The sequence below is a fragment of the Eumetopias jubatus genome, unplaced genomic scaffold (assembly GCF_037043125.1).
Source record: "Eumetopias jubatus isolate StellerSeaLion01/CBP00866 unplaced genomic scaffold, mEumJub1_p1.0 scaffold_13, whole genome shotgun sequence".
NCBI lineage: Eukaryota > Metazoa > Chordata > Mammalia > Carnivora > Otariidae > Eumetopias > Eumetopias jubatus.
In genome coordinates, this window is record NW_028274819.1 from 49,630,903 (window position 1) to 49,649,676 (window position 18,774).

The following is an 18,774-nucleotide window of genomic DNA, read 5'->3' on the forward strand; positions in this document are numbered from 1 at the left end:
GGGCAGGCACCTCGCTCTTTAGAAAGTGTGGGCTTGTTCTCACTCTTGTGCACATGCAGGCTCGCACTCTCTCGCACTCGCACACACACACACACACACACACACACACTTGGGCCCAGAGACAGGCCATCCCAGGCCGGCCCCACCCTAGTGCAGCCTGCTCTCTGGACTCCACACCCTGGTCCTCCCAGCAAACACTGCTTTCAGGTTTCCATGGCAACAGCGGTTGGGTCCCTGATTGTCGAGTTACAAGTCCTTCCCTCTGTCTAGCCTGGGGAGTTTCCAGGGGACACAGGCCGTGCATCTAGTCTGGGCTCCAGACTTGGCTTGGCCATGACTCATCTCTGGGTGGGACAAGTCCCTAATCCCCTGGTGTCAGTGTCCCCGGGGCACAGGGACGGTGAGGCTACACTCTGAACCTTTTAGCTCTGACACGCTGACGCTAAATAATTCTACATATCAGAAACATCTAGTTAAAAAGATAACATCAAGAGATCTTACAAAAGCAATAGAAAAAAGAACAGATCCTGGGAAACTTCACAAGAAGCTTCTCAGACATACAAAAGAACACACTAAAATGCTAATAAAACAAACTTGAAATCTCACCTATACAAACACCCACGATAAAAAGAGACTTCCCCTCTGTTCCCCTATGGTCCTGCAATTTTGTCCAATCAATGTGCACATTCAATGCCATTCTAATCACAAGTGCGGTAGGATTTGTTTTCAATGGGACAAATTTATTACAAAATTCATCTGGAAAAATAAGTCAATTTTCCAAGATAACCAAGAAAATGTGCAAGAGAAAAAGAATAAGGACTTGGCACACCAGCTACGAATCTGAGATAAAACCTCAGCACGGGCTGGGGAACGACCCACGGACCAATGCAATGTGGAAACAGACCCACATCTGCAGAGGAAATTGGGTTATGCTAAAGATGGCCTCACAAAATGCCGACGAAATGTTGCACTATTTAGTCAATGATTTCCAGATCAACTTGCTATCCACCTGGGGGGACAAAAGTTCTCTCCCCCCGTCACGTCACACACAAAAACATGTAACAGATGCATTAAAGACGTATGGTAAAAAAAAAAAAAGAAAACAAAAAGACTACAAGTAGAAAATGTTGGAGAATATTCTTCTGATCGTGTGTAGGAGCTTTTCTAAGTATGTTCCTAAATCCAGAAGCCATAAGGATTTTATAAGGTTAAAAACAACAGTGCCTTGTACAGCAAGAGACGCTGCGCATGGGACTGAATATAAAGCTGGCAAACAGTACTGAGGGAGGGCGTGTCTGGGGCGGTCCCCATGGGTAGTCTTTCTGGAAGGAAATGTGATCCTATGAACGCACCAAAGACCTTTAATGAATATCTCTGAGGCAGTCATTCTTTCTGAGCCAGGAATTTCACTTCCCTGAAGCTATTCTAAGAAAGTTATCAGGTGAGCATGGAAATTTACGTACAAAGATCTTCATCATAGAGGATTCTGGAATTCTTGAAATGATGCAAATAGGAAAATGGTTAAATACATTTCAATAAGTCCATAAAAGAACCATGATATAGCCATTAAAACAAAATTCATCTAATAATGTTTAATGATATGTAAAAACAGGTTACGTAGAAAATTTAGAGAACAAAACAGCTACACGACTTTGTTAATATATGCACACACAAACCTGTGTAATTGCCACTTGTGAACAAACTCATACTGTACATTTTTTCAGATAACACCCAAAAAGAGTTTTTTTCCAAAATAGCACCTCAAGAGAATTGAAACCCATCTTTTTTTTTTTTTTTTTAAGTAGCCTCCACACCCAGCATGGACCCCAACACGGGGCTCGAGCTCACGACACTGAGATCAAGACCTGAGCCGAGATCAAGAGTTGGACACTTAACCAACCGAGCCACCCAGACACCCCTGAGACCCATTATTTTTAATTAACTATTTTATGAAGTAATAACACAACACAAAACAACCTTACTTTTGGCATCTACCCTGGAAAGCTCATACCTCCACTCACTGCACAGCTCCCTACTGTTTCCAGCAGCACAGCACCAGTGACTTGCTCAGGGCACGAGCTACCTGAGGCTTCCTTCCTGACACTGAGCTGAAGCTTTTCCTCTGCGACAGCAGCCTTTCTTTGAAGACTATTCGTGCAAAGTTCATAAAAATGCATCCTTCCCCCAAATACCAATGCTATTGGCAGAACAAGTAAAAATTAAGTGGTTGATAAAAGCCTAGGAAGAAAGAGCTAAGAGACAGAATAGCAGCAGAGCATACATTTTCTTTTAAGCCTAAGATAGGCAGAACTTTTTTAAGATGACAGACTTCACTGAAAGAGAAAATAACATACGACTTTACCTGGGCGTTTCTGCTTTAGGGTTTAGCTTACTTGTTTTCTTTATTTCTTTTTCCTCCTTTTTTTTTTTTTTTTTCTCTCTTAATGAACTAGGGGTTACCAGGGTGGGTGCATAAGTAAAAGATTAAAAAGAAATGCACTGGGGTGCCTGGGTGGCTCAGTCAGTTAAGTGTCTGCCTTCGGCTCAGGTCATGATCTCAGGGTCCTGGGATCGAGCCCGGCGTGGGGCTCTCTGCTCAGTGGAGTCTGCTTCTCCCTCTACCCTCCCCCCTGCTCGTGCTCTCTCTTTCTCTCTCTCTCTGTCAAATAAACAAAATCTTAAAAAAATAAAAAATAAATACATGAAGGAAAAGATGTTCAATTTTATTATTCACTGGGAGATACAATTCCAATATCACAACCAATAGTGCACACTCACCAGAACAGCTAACATAAGACAGGAAAAACCAAAGTTTGGTGAGGATGTGGAGCAAACCGGCCTCACGCACTGCCGGTGAAAGGGTATTGGTAGAACCATTTCGGAAAACTCTGGCAGCATCTACTAAAGCTGAACATAAAACTCAGCAATTGCACAACTGGGTTCCTGGCCCACGGAAATACATATGTGCACCAAAGGACATGGACAAGCCTGTTTCTAACAGCACTAGGGTCATAACCGCCAAATACTTTAAAATTCCTGTGGATGGATATATAAATTGTGCTACAGTCACACAATTAAATTCTATATAGTGACGATAAGTGAACTACCATGTAACTGTATACCTAACACAGACAGATCTCCCAAATATCATATTGAGCAAAACAAGACACACTCAAGTTGGAGATAATGAATTATTCCATTTATGTAAATGCTGAACACGAGCAAAATTAATTGATGATGTTAGGGGTCAGGACAACTGCTTTGGGAGGGGGCAGTTACCAGAAGCGGCTCAAAGGGAGCTTCTAGGGTGCTGGCAACATTCTGTTTCTTAGTCTGGGTTTTGTTAACATGACTGTATTCAGCTGTGAAAATGCATTATAAACTGTGCACTAAAAATCTGTGCTTTTTAAAAAATTTATTTTTAATTTTAAGTAAGCTCTAGGCGTGGGGCTCAAAATCATGACCCTGAGATCAAGAGTCGCATGCTCCACTGACTGAGCCAGCCAGGTGCCCCAATTTGTGCTTTTATATATACTGTATGTATTTCGAAAAGTTACAAGATAGAAATAAAGCAAAAAGTTAACAGGAGTTATCTCTAGGTGTCTTATTTTTCTTCCCTATATTGTTTCATATATTCCAAATTTACTGCAATGTTTTAAAAAATATTTTAATCTATTTTACAACATATGTTCATGTCACATGATGCCACCATGCTTCTAAAAAAGGTGTTCTGAAATTGGCCTGGGCAAGAAGCTACCACTTCTCTTCCTAAGGAGTATCTGGTTCCTTTTTCCTGAGCCTGGGCCAGTGGTTCCCAAATCTATCTGGATATCAGAGTCAACTGGGTAGCTATTTAAAGTTTCCGATTCTGGGGCCCCACTCCCGGAGACTGGGATTCAGTTGGTCTAGCATGGGCTCCAAAATGGCGTCCCTCAAGCTCTCAAGTACTGGGACTCTGCACCAGTGTCTGAACTGTCATAGCTTCAACTCCCCCTGCTGGACAGGGGCTGGGAAAGCCTGCCTGGGGTACCCACAGTCCCGCCTCGGTAGGGCTGGGAAAGGAGGACTAGGCCCTAGGATTTGGGAGCTTCCTGGGAGAGTGAGCTTGGAAAGCCCAAGGTAGTCCCGCAGCCTTACAGGACAGGGAGTATAGCAAAGCCGTTAGGATCACAGATGTGGAGTTAAATAGACAAGGGCTCAAATCCTGTTCTGTAACAAGCTCCATGACCTTGGGCTTAACCTCTCTGATCCTTAGCTATCTCACAGGAAATCTAACACCTATTTCACAGAATTATGAATATGAAAGAAGACAATGTATGTAGAATATTTAACACAAAGCCTGGCATGTTGTAAGATCACAACGTCAATAGTAACGATATACACTATGCTAAGGATTATGCAATACTTAACACGGTATTGCTACATTTGTATATTATATAATGCTTTATACATAGTATAGAGAGATGCACTGATATTGAATATGGACAGTCCAAATTATGGAAAATCAGACGTTGTGATGATTGTTTTAGGAAATACACTTTTGTCTATTATGGTCTCCTTTTGCAGATGCTATAAATCAAAATTCATTCATTCATTCATTCATTCAATCAACAGAAGTTAAGGGTACAATCTTTGAAAATTTGCCTCCCCAGTTATGTGACAAAGTGACCTTGGGCAACTTACTTATCCACTCCATGTCCCAGTTTCTTCATTTGCAAAATGAGAATGATAACAGTATCCACCCCAGAGGGTGGTTCTTACTGTTGTATGAGTTAATCTGTGTAAATGGCTTAGAAGTATCTGCGGTGTGCTTTAAGTTGTCAGTAAATTTCAGCCGTTATTATCCCTTCAACATTTATGAGTGCTTACTGTGTATACATACAGTCTGCTGAGGACACACAATGAAAAAGACAGACATGGCTCCTGCCTTCATGGAGCTTATAATCGAATCATAGTCAAGTGTATACTTTTTTAAGTGGCTGAGCAAGTGGGACCTTTCCCAGCAGAGTTACATCGTGTGGCTGCACATTCCAGTCATCACAGCCCTTCGTCACACCCTATCCTAAAATCCTAAATTTCCTGTGACACATCAGGCTTCCTGTGGCACAGTTTATGATCCTCATACAGGAGAAGGCTCTGCTGAAGAGCCGAAAGTCCAGCCACCCTAAGACCCTCCATGGGGCTCAGCCCACACTGGCTGGGATGATATCGCTGAGCTCCCTTTGAAGCAGGTATATGTAGCCACTGGAAAGCTCACGTAAATCTAGCCCCTGTGCAGCAGAGCAGGGGGATAGCATAAACCCTAAAGTCCAGTACTGTCCAACTCTGGAAGGAAGGCTCTGATGCACTGAACCCCTCTGCTCTGGGCTGGAGAGCCCTGGAGACATCCAAGCCACTGGAAGGCAGCTGGCCTTGGATCTTCTTGTTTCCACCATCCATGCCTCCATACCTGGCTTTCATTCATTCACTGCACTTATATGGAGCACCTACTCTATGTACAGCCCTCCACTAAGGGTACAGAGCCAAGCAAGACAGGGCCTTACCCTCAGAGTCACAGCCAACTAGCATATTTAGATATAACCCATGATTAAAGTTGACTAAGACTTATGATAGAGTTTAGCACTTTGTGTGACTGAGGACAACTGAGCAGGCTTCCTGGCAGAGGTGGCACTGAGTCCTGAAGGATGTCGGGAAGTTTACCAGGTGAAGATATGGAAGGAACCACAGGTACAGCCCCGAAACAGAAGACAGAACATGAGTTTGCAGGACAGGTGCAGATGGGAAAGAGATCAAATCTTCGGCTGAGTGCTGACCCGATGTGAGGAGACTGTGTGATCCTGGTAACAAAACACCAGAGAGAAGTAGGCAGAAGAATCCCAAAAAATCACAGAAGGCTGGGAATAGTTTGTGTTCCTATCACAGTATAAAGACCTCCTAATACGCAGGACATCAGGCCGAGTCCTCAGAAGAGTATTGCTTTAGTAGTGAGGTTAAATTAGCCCTTGGCTAAAGGCTGCTCTGGACCTACCCTAACAAAGATTAAAAGAAAACCTCAAAAGGATCCAAATTCTAAATAATTTAACTGTGTGAGAACAAAGTCTAACACTATTTAAAGGAATAAAACAAAATCCAGCACCCAACAGTGCAAAATTCACAGCATTCATCCTTCAATCAAAAATTATCAGACATGTAAAAAATCAGGAGGATCGAACACATAATTCAGAAGAAAAATTAGTCACGAGGAAAATATCTAGAGATGACATTAGCAGATCAGAATGTGAAAAGAGCTATTACAGACTTATTCCATATAGGAAAGAAGGCAGAAGAAAATATGGCTATAATAAGAAGAGAAACGGAAGATGTAGCTAAGACCCAGATCAAACTTCTGGAGTTGAAAAACACAATACCTAAAACAAAAAATACACTATGTAGAATTAGATACTGCAGAAGAAAAGATTATGAATTCAAAGACACAGCCATAGAAATAATCCAAAATAATGCTCAGGAAAAAAGTGCTGAAAAAAGAAGTTATTGGTGAATTGTGGAACAATATCAAGTTGTCCAACATACATGTATTTGGAATTCCAGGGGTGGGGGAGGAGCTGAGGAGGAGAGGCAGAAAAAAATATTTGAAGAAATAATGACCCAAATTTTTTCAAATTGGATGAAAATTATACACCCACAGGTCCAACAACGTCAAAAGACTTCAAGCAGAAGAAATATAAAGAAAACTACACTGAGATACCTCATGATCAAATTACTGAAAAGATTTTTTTTAAGAAAAAAAATCTTAAAAGCAGCCAGAAAAGGGGAAGGGAACGCACACTGCAAACAGGGACAAAGAAAAGAAAGGCAGCACACAGCTCATGGAACAATGCAAACCAGAAGACAGTGCAGCAACATCTTTATAGCACTGTGGGGGGAGGAGGAGCCCTGTCAATTTTAATTTTATTTCTGGTCAAAATATATTTCAAAAAGGAAAGCAAGATAAAAACTGTTTCGTACAAATAAAATCTGAGAGAATGCATCACCAGCAGATCAGTACTATAAGGAATGTTAAAATAAGTCCTGCAGGGAAAAGGAAAATGATACTAGAGGATGATTTACAAATACATATGAAGAGCATTGGAAATGGTAAATATGTAGGTGCCCATGAAAAGTTTTTCTCACTAAACAAACAAACAAACAAACAAACAAACAAACCCTGAACCCAGCAACATATAAAAAAGGATTATACATCTTGATCAAGTAGGACTTATTCTGGGGATGCAAAGGTGCCTTATCTAAAAATCAGTCTTAATATGATATTGATACAATATACAGTATCAGTAGAAAAACCACGATTGTCTAGTGGATGCAGAAAAAGCTTTTGAAAAAATTCAATACCTCTTCATGATAAAATCATTCAACAAACCAAGAACAGAAGGGGATTCCCTCAACCTGATAAGGGGCACCTATGAAAAACCAAAAACTGAAATCATACTTAACAGTGAAAGACTGAATGCATTATCTACCCTTAAGATCAAACCAAGGATGCTCGCTCTTGAAAAATCTGTTGTAACTGGAGGTTCTAGCCAAGACGATTAGGCAAGACAATGAAATAAAAGGCATCCAGATTATAAAGGAAGACGTAAAACTATCTGTATTCATTGATGACATGATTTTGTATAAAGAATATCTAAGATATCACCAAAAAACTATTAGAACTAATAAACAAGTTCCACAAGCTTACAGGACACAGATCAGTTATATTTCTATACACCTGCAGTGAACAATCCAAAAAAATGAATTTACAATTCAATTTGCAAGAGCATCAAAAAGAATAAAACACTTGGGAATAAATTTTTTAAAAAGAAGTACAAGACTTTACAATGGAAACTACAAACTTCTTTGAAAGAAAGTGAAGAAGACCCAAATAAATAAAAAGGCATCCTGGGTTTATGGATCAGAAGTTTCAATATTTTTAAGATGGCGATACTCACCAAATTGATCTACAGATTAAACATAATCCACATCAGAACACCAGCTGGTTTCTCTGTCAGAAACTGACAAGCTGATCCTAAAATCATATGGAAATTCAAGGGACCCAGCATAGCCAAAACAATCTTTAAAAAGAACAAATTTGGAGAGCTCCCACTTCCTGACTTCAAAGACTTACAACAAAGCTACAAGAATCAAGACTGTGGTATTGGTATAAGGACAGACACATGAATCAAGGCAGTAAACTGAGAGTCCAGGAATAAACTCACATTTATAAGTCAATTTTGGGCAAGGATGCCAAGACCATATAATGGTGGAAAGAATAGTTTTTTCAGCAAATGGTGTTGGGACAACTGAATATCTAAAATGAGAAAGACTTGGCATCCTCTACCTCACACTCTATACAAAAATTAACTCAAAATGAATCAAAGACCTAAATGTAAGCACTACAACTGTAAAACTGTTAGAAGAAAATGTAGGCACAAATCTTTGTGACCTTGGATTAAGCAACGATTTCTTAGATATGACATCAAAAGCATAAGCAACAATAGAAAAAAACAGATAAACTTCATCAAAATTTAAAACTTTTGTGTTGCAAAAGATATCATGGAGAAAGTGAAAAGATAAGTCACAGAATTCGATAAAGCATTTGCAAATCACTATCTGATAATGGACTTGTATCTAGAATACCTAACAAATGGTTACAACTCAGTAATAAAAAGACAAATAACCCATTTTAAAAACAGGCAAAGGATCTGAATAGACATTTTCCCAAAGATATACAAATGGCCTGTAGGCACATCATTAGCCATTATTAGTCATCAGGGGAAATATAAGTCAGAACCACAATGAGATGCCACTTCACACTCAGTAGGATAGCTATAATAAAAACCACAAATAAAACATTTTGTTAAGGATGTAGAGAAATTAGAAACCTCATACATTGCTGGTGGGTATGTGAAATGGTGCAGCCATTTTGGAAAATAGTCTGGCAATTCCTCAAAAGGCTGAACATTAGATTCCCAGAAGTTCTACTCCCAGGTATATACCCAAGAGAAATGAAATGTGTCCACAAATTTTCACAGCAACATCATTTATAATAGCAAAAAGCGAAAACAATCCAAATATCCATCAATTGATGAATGGATAAACAAAATGTGTGTGTCCATACAATGGAATATTATTTGGTAGCAAAAGAAATGAACTATTGAGACATACTACAATGTAGAACAACCTTGAAAACATTCTGCTAAGGAAAAAAGCCAGTCACAAAGACCACATATTATGTGATTTCATTCATAGGAATGGTCCACGATAGGCAAATCTGTAGAGAAAATAAGGTAGCAGTAGCCTATGGCTGGGGGTGGGTAGAAGGGGAGTGACAGTTGATGGGCATGCAGCTTTTTTGGGGGGGGTAGATAATGAAAATGTTCTAAGATTGATTGTACTGATGGTTGCACAACCTAAAACCCACTGACCTGTACACTACATATAGGTGAACTGTATGGTGTATGAATTACATCCCAAGAAAAATGTTATTTTTTTAAAAAGAGACAATTCACTGTTTAATGCAAAAAAAAAAAAAATGTGTATTGTTGGGTGTATATCATAGCTAAAAGCAAAATGCATGACAATAGCTCAAAAGACAGGAAGAATGAAGTATACTGTTGTAAGGTTCTCAATGATATTCATGAATGGTATAATATTATTTTAAGGTTGAAGATGTATAATATAAACCCTAAGCAACCACTAATAAAAACAAACAAAAAAAGAATTTACAATTAATAAGCTAAGAACGGAGATAAAATAGACTCACACACACAAAAAAACCCCACAAAAACAAAACAAAACAAAACAAAACACCCAATCTAAAAGAAAGCAAAAAAAGAAGACAAAGGAACAAAGAACAAGCAGGACAAATAGAATGCCAATGGCAAGATGGCAGATTTAAACTCAACCATACTGATAACAACATTAATTGTAAGTGGTCTAAACACTCCAATTAAAAAGTCAAATTTGTCAAATTGGATAAAAATAACACAATTACATGCTTTCTAAAAAAAAACTTTGAAAATATAAAGTCAGAGAGATGAAAAGTACAAGGATAGAAAAAGATATGCCATGCAAACACTAGTCAACAGAAAGCCAGAGTGATTACACAGACCAACTGGAAATATTACCAGAGATGAAGAACATTTTATATTAATGAAGGGATTAACTTCTCAAAAGGATATAACAACCTTAAATGTGTATGCACTTAGGAACAGAGCTGCAAAACACATGATGCAAAAAGTGATAGATCTGAAAAGAAAAAACGAAATGAAGGAGAAATATCTAGGTAGCAGCTGTAGTCATCAGCTTAGAGATGGAAGTTGAAGCCATGAAAATCAGATCAGCAGAAACAAGTGTAAGGGAGAAAAGACATCAAGACAGAATGCTGGGGCACTTTAGCACTGCCAGAGTGATCAGAAGAAACTCTCAAGAAACAAACAGAGAAATGACTATCAGAATAGGAGGCAGAAAAGGAGAGTGTGAGGTCATGGAACTCAAGAGAAGAGTGCTTCAAAAGGTAGAATGTGCTCAGCTACATCAAATGCTGCTGAGATAAACTAGGACCTCATAGGCTGCAGCAGGATTTACAGAAAGAATCAGTGGAGACACGGGGAGAGTGGGAACAGAAGCCAGTGGATTGAGCAGGAGTTGAGGATATGAAGATAATAAACCCAGATTTTGATTTCAACAGCCTTGGCTGAGAAGAGTAGGAGACAGAGGAAGTTGTAAAGTCAAGGTATTTTTGTTTTGTTTCTTAACTGGGTTACAATGGAAGGAGCCAGGAGAGTGGAGACGATGAAGATCCAGGGTACAATGAATGAGCAATAGAAGGGGGTACTCGGGCAGGGGTTGAGGGAAGGGTTACCAGATCTTCTGTGGAGAGGCTAACTGGAAGAGGGACATCTATCTCTCAGTATAATGGAGGCCAGAGGCATGGATGGACATGGATGCAGGTCAGTTTGGAGCCCAGGGCAGAGGTTAAAGAAATTACCTCCTGCTAAGTTTTCTTTTCCTTATAAAGAGAGAGTTTAGGTCAGCTGCTGGGAGTGAGTGGGGAAGCTGTGGTGTGGAAAAGCAGAGGGGTATGTGAGAGCTCTGAAACAGCAGGGGCGGGGTGCGGTTGGAGTAGACGTAGGCAGCAGGACTGCTGGGCACTGTTGGGGCCTCAGTTGAGGCTATGGACCATGAAGTTGGACGAGTGTCAGTTCATGAAGGGATTCCCACCCCCCATCTCAGCCTTATAATAAGCCAGGACTGGAGAAGGCAGGCAGTTGCCACGTTCTAGGGGAGGCTACGGGGCCAGGTGGTGAATGATAAGCGGTTCAAGTAATAGGCCATAGCATCCAGACTGGAGGGGAACAAGAGCTGATTCAGGGTGAGGGGAAGAAGTAAGAGGCAGGAGCCTGAAGGTCTCTATGAACAGATATGGTGGAGGCAAGGGAGAGAGAGCACATAGGAGGTATACGGAGATTAAAACTTCAGAGGTGGAATGGTTTCAAATGATGACCAGATCATGGAAATGGGTTGCTGAAATAGAGGTGACAGTCAGTGAGTTGAAGACAATAAGTAACTCAGAAGCCAGGGTTTGGAGGAGCTGTCTTCATAGACATGGAAGCTTCTGGTATTATGGCAGAACCTAGGACAAAAACATTGTGACAAAATTCTTTTGCTGTCTGGGTCCCTACATAGCTGGATCATCTAACTTTGCCCTTAATTATGACTATTCCCAGCCTGCAGAGATATAGCCTTATAACTCAGCCTTCATCCCTGAGGCTGCCTGGCTCCTCACCTCCCTTATCCTTCTAGTTATAGCCTCGTGTGCCCTTACAGGTCTGACCACAGGTGAAACACCATGCTTGTTGGCACCATCTTGAATTACGTAGTTTTTAAGAGATACTGGCAGAGCCTGTAAACATGGAAAAGCCAGAGTGGTGTTGAGAGCCTAGTGTAAGGGGCACCAAATCCCAGAAACCCAGGATGGCCAGGAGTGCTTGCCAGCTAGCCATCAGCCAGATACACAGTCACAGTGTGCTCAGAGCCTCTGTGTGCAAGAAGCAAGGTCATAACCAAAAGACCACGCACTCCCAATACGCCCCTTGACTCCCATCCAGCGAGGCTGGCTCCCTGGCCTGCAGTGAAGAGAAAGAGCCTTGAGTAGGGGCCCTGGGTTCTAGTCCTGACTCTGCCATGAACTTGCAGTGTGACCGTGCCCTGAGGCCTCGGTTTGCCTGTTACACAAGGGCAGTGCGATCCCAAAGACTCTTGCAGCCTAGATGGTCTACGGGTGTGGGTGGAGGAAAGAGATGCTAATCAGCTCACAGGGCTCAGAATCCATGAGCTGCAGAAGATAAATGAGCAGAAGTCTTCAAGTTTCATGAGAGTCCTTTGCAGAGTCATCCCTCTGGGGTTCGCTCCCTGCACCCCTCCTCCTCCTCCTCCTTCCTGAGAGCCTCTGAAGTAAGCTCAAGTGGTACCCCCATGCCTCCCATCTTTCTCTTCATGAGATTTTCTTTAGGCTAAAAAGTCAACCTGGTTTGAGGCTGTGTTGAAAAGGAGAACACAGGAGGCCCCAGCCACATGGCCATACCAGAGACACATGGCTCTCCACAGAGCTTCCCTTTTAGGGCACATTCATCACAAACCCCATCAGAAACTCAGAACCAACATCCACGAGAGCTCCAGATGCCCCTGTATGTCTCTGGCCTGGTCCCTGGAAGGCAGGCAGATTCCTCAGGTACCAGGGACCCTCAGTACCCCATGTTGCAGCTGGTGAGGGGATCCCATCATATTGCCTCATCTGTACCCAGGACTGAGTCCCTTCCTTCACAAGGTAGCTGTTTCTGCCTATCCTTTGGGCCAATGATACATCCTAGGGCCCTTGACATCAGTGAAGAACAAATGAAGTCCTGTCAGGAGTCTTGGGAAAGACCCACTTTGTGACTGCAGAAGACAGGCCTGGGTTATCAGCCTGGTGCAGGTAGCAATGGGGGTCTGGGTGTGTGGACAGTGGGAAGGAATTCCCTCAGTGATGCCGGGCCACAGCTTGAGGACACCTCCTCTCTAGGGAAGGCCTGGCCAAGAGTCCCAGGATAGGCTGGGGAGCAGAGCCCAGGACCCTGGGGGCTCTGGGCAACACCACCTGGCTGGAGCAGGGCAGAAGGACCACAGAAGGATCTAAGAGGAACAAACCAAGGTCACAAGAGCCATAGTGAGTACAGCCTTTGCCTGGGGTCACCCCTCCCCTGGGCCCCATTTCACACACACCCCCAGCACACATGGGCTCCATGGCCACCAAGCTGCCCATGTCCTCCCCTCCACCTCCCTGCAGTCTCCTGTGAATGGCCCTCTCCCAGTCAGCGCTCCCTCCTCCCCTGCCAGCTCACCGAGCAATCTCCTTTCCTTCCTTCCAGTATTTCCTCCTGGTTGTTCTCCTGAGGGGGGAAAGAGGGGGTGACTCCATGCCCTTGTCGCCTCACTTCTTCATTCCTGCCCCTTGCCCGGCCAGGCCACGGTCACTCAAGGCCTCTCTCGGGGCCTTGGTCTTGGCCACTTCAGCTGGGAATCCAATGGGATCAGGATAGACGGGGTCTGGGACAGCAAACAGGCAGCCCAGAATGAGGACAGTGATGAGCAAGCAGAGCCGGGGATGAAGCAGGGGGGCCCGGTGGAGACCGGGAAGAGAAGCCCACCAGAAGAGACCGAGGGCAGGAGTACGGAGCTGCCAAGGGCAGAGGCCTCGCTCCCACGCTGGAGGAAAGCCCTCTGATCTGGGGCAGGTGGAGGAGCAGAGCCTCCCTGTTCACCTGTCTAGAGCCTGAGGCTGTGGGAGGCCTGTGGGACCCCATGTGGTGACAGGCAAGTGGTGGGGTCGAGGAGGGCGGGGGGTGGGGAGGGCCCAAGGGTGGGATCCCTGGGCTAAAGGCAGGGGTGCCAAATGCTTACCGATCTCTTCGGTGGCCCCGTTTCAGGGGCCCAGGCTTCCTGTGTTGCTTTGATTGCTGAGATCCCATGGGCCGGAGAGTGCCTCCTGGGAACAAAACCCCTGTCTTGGCAAAAGGGTGCGGACCCAGGAAGAGAGCAGAGGGTCCTGCCCTCCATGGCAGACAAAGGCTGGGGGGAGTCCGGAGGCTGGTGCTGCTTCAGGCTGCACACAAAGACCGGGATCCTGTTGCAGTTCCTTACACTACTCAGCTCCCAACTGAAGCTGCCACAAGCCACCTGGGTGTCTCCCTCCATCACCGTGGCAACAGTCACACTAACAACCACCATCAGGATTCACTGGGACACAGAAACCCTCTCTGCTGGTCACAGTCCCCCTCCCAAGCCCTTCAGGACCAGCCCGAATCTCCAAGGCCTCAGTGGCCATGCCACTCAGGGACACCCAGCTGCTCGTTTCCATGGCGACACCGAGACCCTGTATGCCTGCATCTGCGGTTACTATAGCGACCCAGGCCGAGCCAGGCGCGAGCACCGAGGCTGGAGTCCCCATCTGGAGGGACCGCAGCCAGAAAACACATTCCCTGCCGCTCTCGGTGGCCTGCCCTGGGTCGGTGGCAGGTCTGTGCTTGTGAGTCTTCGAGGGACTGATGGGGGGGTCTAGGATCTCCTCGCCTGCGTCCTCAGCCCCTTGCCCTGCCACTCCACCTAAAAGGCACCCAAGTGACCTTCCCCCTCACAAGGCTTCACCTCCCACAACCCTTTTGAGAGAGAGAGAGCTAGAGAGAGAGCGCACATGTGGGCGCTCTCTAAATCTGAAGGAGGCTCCATACCCAGCGCAGAGCCTGATGCAGGGCTTGACCTCACAACCCTGAGATCATGACCTGAGCCGAAATCAAGAGTCAGACACTCAACCAACTGAGCCACCCGGGCGCCCCCACCTCCCACAACCCAAGAACATCCACGCCTGCATTGTGGGCCCGCTCCTCTCCTAAACTCCAGAACCCTCCATTCACCTGCTCTCTGGACACATCCCCCTGAATGTCCCACACAGCAGCTCGCACTGAAGTACGCAGCTAGGACTTCCTGTGAGTCTTATCTTATAGATAAGATTTATCTTATCCATTCTGTCTCTGCGAGTGACACAGCAGGCCCCCAAGACCCCAGCATAGCTTCCTGCTATTTCTTTCCGCTTTCCCTGCCCGGGCCGGCAATAAGAAGCTCTTTTGATGTCAGCCAGCAAGCATTTGTCCACTCCCTTCCCTAGGTCCACACCCTCAAAAGGCCAGCCCAGGGTTGGGGCCCCGCTCACAGAGAAGCTGAGCGCCGGCGAGAGGTAGTAGACAAGAAGAAATGAAGGGAGCAGGGGTTAGGGCCCAAAGGGAAATGAGGGGAAGCTGAATGAGGTGCCAAAAGACTCAGCTATCAAGATAATATTTTAAGTCAAATTGAATGCAGAAATACCCCCCATACACAAAACAACCAAATTTTAAACTATGACAGGGTTCCATGGGGGCCGGAATTAGTGTGAGGCGGTGAGGCCAAATCCTGTAATCAAGGGTTGGAGCCTCTATTCACATTTTGATTTTGTTCATTATGGATGTATTTGTGTTAATTTTGATTTTCAAAGGTATTGCATTGAAATATTAGTTATGTCAATTCCTGAGCTTTTCAGTGGTCCCTTAAATTTTGTACCTGAGGTAAATAAAGGCCCCATGTGCCTCACGCTAGTCTCGGGCCTGAAGGGGAGGACAGAGGGGTCAGGGGCAAGAGGGTCCCTGCTGCAGGTGAAAATACATCATGTGAAAGAGCCAGGAGACATGCGTTCTGCAAACCGCAGGGATTCCTCTCAGTTCTGACAGAATTGGATTCAGACTTCCCGAGACTCTGCAACACGAAGATTGCCGATGAAGAGCCCAGGTGCCCAGCGTGCACACAGGCCCCCACATGTGGGGTGACAGTGACTCAGAAGGGGGCTCCCATCTCCTGCCCTCCCTCAGGCTGGCTGCCGAGGGGAGGGGAGGGGGGGAGCAGGGAATGGAGGGGCGAGGGGGCGGGCAGGGAAGGGGCAGGCAGTTCCATGAGACAAGGAGCAGGAACTGCAGATTAGCTGTAATTGCCTGAAGCTGAGAGAGGCTGTTGATAAATGTTACTAATAATCAGCCTTCAGATCTGACACCCAGCTCAGGCTGGGATTACTGTTTTGAATGGAAATCGAACCCAAACCAGTAATTACCCCAGTGAATGACGCCAGTCTTACGGTGGAGCCTGTTCCAGGCAGAGAAATGGCACCTGCATGTCAGTGTCAGTCCATCAGGGAGAAGAGTCTGCAAGGGGTCACACCCAAGGGCACAAGCTGGCCTGGCCTCCGCTGACTCAACGGGACATGGTTTCCACCCTTCTTCCCGGGAACTACAGCGGGTGAGGGATGCTCGACAATCATCCTTAGTCTCTAGGCAGGGTCCAGGCCTCACACCTCACCCACACCGTCTGTCCGCCCTGGCGCTGGGTGGAGGTCCCTTGTTGACACCATCCCTAGCTATCAGAAGCAGTTGCTTGGGGAGGGGGTGGCTGTCCTCCCCAACACAGATGCAGCCCTCCAAACCTCCATCTGGGACACTAGAACAGCCATGCAGTTGGGCCCTGTTAGACGGGGAGGCTCCTGGAATGGCCCGAGCTGGGGCCAGGTGAGAGGGGCAAGGCCACCATAGATGCTAAAGTCTGTCCCAGCCCCTATCTCTGTTCCTGATGAGCATGTGCTTGCTCCCAGTGCCAGACAACTCCAGGTTTGCCTGGAAACTCTCTCCAGAAATAAGCAGCCTGCTATGGCCCTAGCCTAGGATGCTGGCACCAACAGAACCAGGCCAGAGGGGGGAAAGGCTACTCCTGTCTCCAAACAGACTCCCCTCCCAAGGTACAGGTGCCTGGATCCCCCAGCCTCCACCCAGCTTCCCAGCAGGATAGGCAGGACACCTGGATAGGAAAAAAGCATTCACTAGCTCCGTTCCAGTTGAAACTGCCCAGGCGGAGGCGGAGCAGACTCATGGCCCCCACCGCACCTAGTCTTGCACAAGGGGAAGGGGTGGTATACACGTCGTCCCCCACTTCCCAAGGCTCGGGGAAGAAGAGGCAGGGAGAGAGCAAGCCAGTCTCCCCTCCCCCACCCCTACCCACCCCCGCAGATTCAATTCTCTCCAGCACACCTGCTCCAGTGGCGGGCAGTGATGGCAACACTCTGTCTAGTGTACCTCACTCACCACCACACACCCTCCCTGCTGTGCCGGGCCCTGTGCTCCAAAGAATAAGACAGTCCCTGCCTCCAGGGAGCCCTGTGGAGTTTGAGGACAAGCAGGTAATAACCACTAGGGCTGTAGGTCAGGCCTGATGACCCCTTTGGACTCTCAGGTAAAAATGCCCTGAAGTACAGAGTCTGGAGGTTTCAGTGAGCTGCCTCAGTGGGCAGACAGAGCTGGTGAGGCCTGGCGGGATTCAGAATGTGGGGGACCGCAGCCTCGCAGGCCGTGATTAGACTAAGGGTAAGTGCCCGGACAGGCGGAGCCCTCCCCGCAGGAGCCGGCACCTCGAGGGTGCCACCTAGTGATGGCCCCGCAGGAGTGCAGCTCTGTCTTCAGGCCCTGGGGTTTCCCTCCGCTTTGCTCTTCCCTTGAACTCAGCTGTGTGAACAGGAACCGAAGAAAAGGGTTTAGTCTCGTTCACAAAGGCTTGAGGCTTGGAGTAGAGGGAGCACAATGGGCCCTAGGGTCTGGAAGCTATAAGGCAGCAGGCAGGGGAAAGCTCCTGCCTCTGGAGTTCCCCGGCTGCATCCAGAGCATTCTGGCGCCCTGTAATTATCTGTTCACACAGCACTGTCTCCCCACCATTCCACTGGGACCTCAGCTGTCACCTGCTCCTGGCCTGGCCCACAGAGAGAGGTAACAGGAAGCCCACACCAAGAACTGGCCTGCCTAGCCTCTCAGGTGCCAGAATTAGGTGCTCACCAGCAGCTAACCCACCTTGCTCCCACAGCCTAGGAAGGGGCTCGCTTTCAGCTTGGGGTCAGGCAAGGGTGCTGCAGCGGCTCAACCCTCAGCTCTCAGATAACCTATTGAATACTTGGGAATACTTGTGGCCCTCAGTTATTTTCCTTTCTTGCCAAAGAAAGCAGTAGTGATAAGATGTGAAGTGGTGGTCCCCAAAGTCTGTGTTCCCAGGTGTGGCGAGCACTCAGCCTGGGTGAGCCAGTGCTGTGGGGCCTGCGGAGGAAGGCAGGAGGGAACCAGCCCAGGTGTAGGGTAAAAAGGAGCAGGGACTGCAGAATAGGTGAGGGGGGTGGGCAAGCATTTTCTCAGAAGGCCAGATGGTACAGATTTTAGGCTTGTGGGCTGAGCTGTACTCAGCTCTGTGGCTGTAGTGGGAAAAGAGCCAAAGTCAGTATGTAAACAAATAGGCATGCCTGTGTCCCCTTAAACTACTTCCGAAAACAGGCTGCTGATCCAATCCAACCTCACTGCCCACCACAGTGGTTGTCCATGTTGGACCACCCGAGGCCACAGCCCAACACGCCACCTTGTACCAGATGCTTGATGGAGCACCAGCCCACAGCACCAGCGCTCTCTCTTAGGGCAAGGCTGGGTGTGGTGTCACAAGGCATAAGACGCGGGGGCTGGAGTAGAAAAGGTCGGGGTGGTGAGGAGCATGGCCAGTCGGGACCCCAGACCTCAGTCCTGCCCCCTCCTTTCCCAGCATGCACTCAGGGCTCTGGACACTTACCTGCAGTGGGAGGCTCCACGCAGTCACCACTACTCC

General features: G+C 46.4%; 1 protein-coding gene across 5 annotated transcripts in view; it reads right to left on the minus strand.

Moving 5' to 3' along the window:
* TUB (TUB bipartite transcription factor) overlaps nucleotides 1–18,774 on the minus strand; it is an 80,351-nt gene that overhangs the window by 46,768 nt on the left and 14,809 nt on the right. For 3 of the 5 annotated variants that reach the window (XM_028116817.2, XM_088018117.1, XM_028116816.2), the window contains exons 2-3: nucleotides 13,975–14,059; nucleotides 13,416–13,463 (exon numbers count right to left, since the gene is read on the minus strand). The exons of the other annotated variants lie outside the window; for them this stretch is intronic. In XM_028116817.2, coding sequence (XP_027972618.2) covers nucleotides 13,416–13,463; nucleotides 13,975–14,059 — 133 coding nt within the window. The remainder of the gene's footprint in view (nucleotides 1–13,415; nucleotides 13,464–13,974; nucleotides 14,060–18,774) is intronic. 5 annotated transcript variants of the gene reach the window in all.